At 56.1% G+C, this 6,271-nt stretch overlaps 1 protein-coding gene across 1 annotated transcript; it reads right to left on the bottom strand.

Annotated features, from left to right (window-relative positions):
• Positions 1–1,784: 1,784 nt before the first annotated feature.
• Positions 1,785–6,076, bottom strand: LOC104528381 (ethanolamine kinase 2; the record flags this gene model as incomplete). The annotated part of the gene is made up of 7 exons (XM_010172371.1): positions 1,785–1,971; positions 2,476–2,549; positions 3,195–3,364; positions 3,724–3,807; positions 3,923–4,065; positions 5,244–5,381; positions 5,817–6,076. Coding segments are annotated over 7 exons (942 nt in total), but the record flags the coding sequence as incomplete, so codon positions are not given.
• Positions 6,077–6,271: the final 195 nt, after the last annotated feature.

Here is a 6,271-nt window from a genome sequence, read left to right as displayed (position 1 = left end):
TACTTGTTTACAATTGTCCCCCCTCCCCACCCCTTGGCACAATAAAGATGACTTTTTGGAGCAGTGATCTGGGTCTGGACTTTACCAGCTTGGGGTTGGGGAGAGCAGAGGGCTGGATGGGGACCTGTCACCCTCAGTAGTCAGGGCAGAGTTTGGGGTGCTTCTTTCCCCCCCCACTCTCCCATCCCTCTTCCAGCACAGCCCCATCCTAAGGGTTTTTGCTCCCTGCCATGTTTTCACCTGTGCTGTTTCTCAGCTCTTTCTCATGCCCTGTCTACCTGTGGTGGATCCCAGGCTGCTCCCCTCTCCTCCCCACCTCTCACTCATATTTTCTCAAGGTCTTGCCCCCCATGGCAGCAGATTTAGGGTTCAGCCTCCTCCACCCAGCACCCCCTGCAGCCAAGTGCTTCAACCCACCCTTGCCAGAGCTGGAGCCCAGCAGGTCCATGAAGAGCCCATGATGAAGATGTGCAGGAGGCTGTTTTAAAGCCCAGAGAATGGGACAAGGACAATCCCCAGCAGCTGCTGCATCCAAATACCCTCATGTGCTGCACAACCGCTGCTCCCCTGCAGCACCCCAAGGGATGTCAGGAGCACAGGGGGACATCAACACCCTGTGAGGGGACATCTCCAGCTCCAGGAGAAGGGCCAAGCCAAGACACCAAGAGATGGTGTCCCTGCTCCCAGCACAAGTCCTGCCCCAGTACCCACAGATCTGCTGTCCCCCATTTCCAGCTACCAGCAGCTTTTATTTTGCACCAAAACAAACAACAGATGCAACAACAGTCCTGGTTCTTGCTGGGGCAGGTCCCTCTACCTTGTCCCTGTACTACTTGCCAGGGACAGAGGGGTCTGATTCCACCTCCTAGCTGATGCACAACCAGTGTCATGAGCTGGGCAGTGCTCAGCAGGACCAGGTCACTCTCATGGAGCCTGCAGTCGAGTGCTGCCAGGGGCTGAGGCTGTGCCCAGCTCATGGAGCAGGTCAGCTTTGTTCAACCTCCTGCCAGGGGTTCCTATGTGGGGATACAGCCAAGAGGGGAGCACGGGGATGGGGCCCATGTGCAGGGCAGGACTGACCCCCCCTGACTCGGGAAGGCAGAGCTGGCAGCCCCTTGCGCCAGCAGCACAGGATGCTATGAGGAAAGCCAGGATGGGAGCATGGAGCTAATGGGCGTTTGGGGAAAAAGCAGATCCAGCCGTGTGCTGATTTCACCCAGCATCTGCCAGTAAAAGCCCACTGGTCCCAAGCCCACCTTGCTCACGGCCATCACCTCCCCTTGCTGCTTTGCACCATCTGAGCCTGAGCGCAGCAGCACCCACCTCTCATGGAAAAGGGTCCCATGCTCAGAGACAGCCCCAAGCCCCGGATCAATCCTGACCCCAGCAAGGTGCTGGGAGCCCAGTGGTGCTGAGCAGGCAAGGGAAGAGGGGATGGAAGGAGCAGCAAAGGGGACAGGCACAGGGTGCACATTGGGCAGCTAAAGCGACTGGGTAGCTCTGGGGGCTCCTCAGCAGATGGAGGGACCCGTTTTCCCCCTTGGGGACAGCACAGAGGGAGTAAGGTGGGTGCCAGGCCAAGCAGCAGCGGTGCCAGCAAAGCTCAGACCTGCTGGGCACTGGGGCCGAGCTGGGGTTCGGCGTTAAGGCGATGGTGAGGCTTCCTCATGTAGGCAGGGGCCTCACTGAGGCCGTGGTCTTCTCTCGCATCTCATGGTCCAGTTTGAGGTATGTCCAGGGTCTCCTTTAATCGGTGGCTGGGACAGATCTCCTCTCCCCCTTCCCACCATCAGGACCTGCCCTCACCCCCTGGCTGGGGCAGGGAAGGGGCGAGGGGGATGCGAGGGCTGTGGACACAGCAAGGACAAAATAATTCAGGGTCTCATGGGCTGGAGATGCTATTTAGAGATCTGCAGGGCTGTGACCACCGGCTTCATCTTGAAGTACTGTTTAAACCTTAGCTTTGCATATCTGCTGAGAGAGGACAGAGGGACAGATATGAGACACTTGTGCCCCAGCCCCATGTCCCCTGGCCTCAGAGGATCGCTCCAGCATGGAGGGAATAGTAGAATAATTCTATGATTCTACTAGTGAGGTATCAGTCTCTCCTCCCAAGTAACAAGTGACAGAAAGAGATTAAAGAGCCTCAAATTGCACCAAGGGCAGTTGAGATTGGATGTGAGGAAGAATTTCTTCACCAAAATAGTTCTCAGGCATTGGAAGGGGTTGCCCAGGGCTGTGGTGGAGTCCCCATCCCTGGTGGGATTTAAAAGCCACGTAGATGTGGTGCTGAGGGACATGGGTTAGTGGTGGACTCAGCAGTGTTGGGTTTATTGTTGGACTTGATGATCTTAAAGGTCTTTTCCAACCAAAATGAATTTATTCTATGATTCTATCAGTGGGATCCCTCTTGCTCCAGTCATTTAACACTGAACTGAGCCAAGAGCAAATGCCCCCCAGCCCTGACAGACTCACCTTAAGAAGTTAAAGTCTATGGTAGAGTATTTATCCTGGATCAGGCCCCAGCATGCCCAGAGGAAATGGGATGCCTGCAACAGACAGAGCAAGGATAAGAAACAGGCACAGAATGCTTCTGCCCATGGGACAAGTCACTCGTGCCTCTCCTGGCCAGGTCCCAGAAGTTCCATGGCTGTGACGACAGGACACGGGGTGGCAGCCAGCTGGGGCTGTCCCACACGTGTGTCTTTATGTTCTCTGGAGGCTGGGTGAGGGATGCCAGCGGGAAGGATGCTGAACAGCCACACAACATGCTCAGGGTACCAACCTCTGTGCTTGCAGCCAGTGTGTCCCTCCTGGCAACTCCAGCCAGGAAACCAGTCAAGATTTTGCCCTAAATTTCCAGTAAATTGGCTCCACCAGCCCATGGCATTTACCAAAGAGGATTTCCACGTGCTTGGCTGTGCCTGGCCTCTGATGCGATGCCCAAGGCCACAGCTATCAGAGACACGCTGTCCCTTGGCATGTTATCAGTGGGATGGTGGGCAGCCAGCACTATCTTTGACCTTGCCCAGGGGTTCAGTGCCTCTGAGGTGCAGCCAGGCTCTTTGGGGCAGCCAGTCACCCCAGATACCCTCAAACTCCCCCCAAGGTACCTGCACCCCTGTCCTCACCAGCCAAGCTGCCACATGCTCACCTGAGAGCAGAGGAAAACCCATCCCACCTCCATCACTCACCAAGGAAAACTTGTTCACTTGCACGTAAAGAGTCTCCAGCTCCTCCTCGGACACCCTGGTGTCTCCTGGGTCCCCTTGGGTGAGCTGCTTGTAGGCCAGCAGGTAGGAATGCAGCCACTGCAGCTGGGTCTCCTTGCTGGGGTAGAGGCGATAATCCACCTCCTTCACGCCTGCGAGGAGAGCTGGGGTCAGCGATGCCCAAGGGGCAGAAAGGTGAAAGGGAGGGTTGCTCCAGGGCAAAGTGACATGACCATGGGTGAGCAGAACCCCTGCAGCTCCAGGCAGGGGTTCAACCCACTAATTTAGGGCACACACCCAGCCCTTGCATGGTTATGAGGCATTGCCCCCCAGCAGCAGCCAGGCAGAGACATCGCTCTAACCCCGAGCAACTCAAGGAGGAGCTGCTCCATTTCCCACCATGGAACTGGGGATCCAACAACCTCCTCCATCCCCAGGGACTGGGAGACCTCAGGGAAGCCCCTGCAATGGTGGAGGGTCCTTTGGTGCCACAGAGAGGAGCCCAACTCACCTGCAAACTCATTAAAGTGGTTTCCAATGTCGAAAGCCTGGTAGTTGTAGCCGGTGTACTCATAGTCGATGAAGCGAACATGCTCTGCAGAGGCAAAGGAAGGGGATGGGAGAGGGGCTGGAGATGGAGTCACCAGCCCCTGGGGAGGTAGGTGAGGGACAGACCCCTCCACCAAGCATGTGAAGCTGCTGCCACGAACCTCGTGTCCTGTCGTAGATGATGTTCTTGCAGAGCAGGTCGTTGTGACAAAGCACGACAGGGGATCCCAGCTGGGAGAGCGTTTCCTTCATCCAGGCCAGCTCGTGTTCAAGCATCTCCAGGCTGGGCATGTCCTGCTGGAGGCTGGGGAAGGGGATGGGGTGGAATCATTTCTGCTCACCAGGAAATTCCCATGGGGACAGAGGAGCAGTGTTGCCCCTCACTTCCCTCCGTGGATTTTACAAATGAATTCATCAGTGACACAAAGCTAACGAGGTTATTTTTGATGGGGAGGTCAGGTTTGTCTGGGACACCCTCCAGTGTGCTGTGTGGTACCCAGGGCACCTGGCAGATGCCACAGTGCCACCTCAGCCCTTCCCTTCTCCCCACTAACACCCGTATCCATCCTGCAAATTCACCCAGCCAGCCACTGAGCCCTCAGCATTCCCTCCCAAATCACCCAACTAACCCCCGGGCAACAGGAATTTTTTGGGCTCTGCCAGGGCACGTACCCTCTCAGTAACCTCAGAAGTTTCATTTCCAAGAAGAAAATCAGTTAATTATTACCTAATTGGCTGCACTGAAGGCTCAGGCTTGGGTAAAGTCTGCCTGCAGCAGGGAGAGTGCTTAGAAAAGCCCCGTGTCCTGCCACGGCTGCTCAGGGAACAGGTTAATTATTCGCTCGCCTTGGGGTTCATTCACCTCCACCACCTCTTGGGGCTGCCCGCACCCTTCCCAGACACCCCGGCACTCACCTGGTCTGAACCCAAGCTCCCAGAAATGGGATGAACTGGTTTGAAGTGGGGACTGGCTGCTTTAATTTAGACTGGGTTTCTAGCATCCCCTCCACCAACGTTAGCTGAACAGATCAGCTGCTCAGATCCCCAACGTAAGAAGGGCTTGAGCTTCAGTTTATTCTAAGGAGGGCTTAGAATGCAGGCTGGATTTGCAGGGAGGAGGAAGAGGTGGATTATTACAGCAGGTGGGAGTCTCTGGGTGCTGTACAGACACAAACCAGAGCTGTCTCTGCTCTAACACAGCTCCCAGACTGGCAGGAGGAAAGATGCTGAAGGGTGGATGGAGATATCTCCATCCCATCTGCTCTTGGGGGCTTGGCCAGGAGATTGGTCAAGGAGGGATCATGATCCAGAAGTGGCCAGATCCAACCCCAACACCATCCCCAGCCCCACTCACCATCCCCTGAGTCCCACAGAGGCTTTACCTGGGAACCAGGGCTCTTCCCCCAGTCCCGTATGGCTGAGATGGGTGGGCAGCGGATGCCCAAGGCAGAGCCTGGCTCTTTGGGATCCCTCTGCCTTTACCTGGGGTTGGATACCTTTGGGCTGAGATCCGTCTTCACGAGGGTGAGGTATTTGTGCAGCTTCTGCCAGAGGATGGGCTTGGGGAGGCTCCCGTTGGCATGGATGGCATGTACCCGGGCCATCTCCTGTGCCACCAGCCTGGAAGGAAACAGGGACATGCGGGTGAGAGGTGGACGTGCAGCAGCATTGAGTGCTCCTCAAAACCAGCCTTGAGGTATCTCCAGAGAGGTTCCCAAAAGCTGTGTTTAAAAATGCATGTTTAAAACTCCCTTCCACTTCACCTGCGAGCCCCTGCAGCATTTCAAGACCTTTATCTGGGTCAAAAGCAGCATTCACCTTTCCAGGGGAAGCTCAGACAACAGTTGTGGTTCTCATGCAATTCACCCAAAGCTGATGCTTTAAAAACACGGTGACAAACCCAACTGCAGTTTGGCCCATTTATTCCCCAGCACCAGGTTTGTGCAATGCCCAAGCACCAGTCTGGAGGAAAAGCAGCAAGGGGGAGAGCTGGAAACACAGAGCAAACCCTTTCCTGGTTTCCCCATCCCACATTTCCTCCCTGGACCTGCACACCTGAAGATGTGGGGGTCCCGCACGTGGTCAGGCCCCAGTGCGATGCCGGGTAGGAACTGGTAGCAGAGCCCGTTCTGGAAGGCACAGTAGAGGTCAGGGGCACAGCCGTGGGCACGCAGCACCTGGAAATTCCTCAGCTCCGTCTCCCGATCCACGAACAGCTCCGTCTTCCTGCCGTAGACACGGACCAGGACCGCGTCTGCCATGCCCTCATCCGTGTAACAGGCCACAAGCTTGTTGGTGATGCCATCAGTGAAGAGCTGGAGGGGGAGAGGGATGGCAGAGCAGATGCTTGTACATCCCTGATGGGCCAACCAGCATGGGGGAAAAGCCCCTTCCAACAGCAGACCCCAGGGAGAAAGCAACATGGCAAAGGCAGTAACAGGCAACGGGCAAAGGAAAGGACAAAGCACCAGCCAGGAAAGCTCCTGTGGCAGGGGGGACGAGGTTGCAAG

Source organism: Antrostomus carolinensis, unplaced genomic scaffold (genome assembly GCF_000700745.2).
Source record: "Antrostomus carolinensis isolate BGI_N321 unplaced genomic scaffold, ASM70074v2 scaffold44337, whole genome shotgun sequence".
NCBI lineage: Eukaryota > Metazoa > Chordata > Aves > Caprimulgiformes > Caprimulgidae > Antrostomus > Antrostomus carolinensis.
The sequence above is the reverse complement of the archived record's forward strand: the minus strand, read 5'-3'. Positions and strand labels throughout refer to the sequence as shown.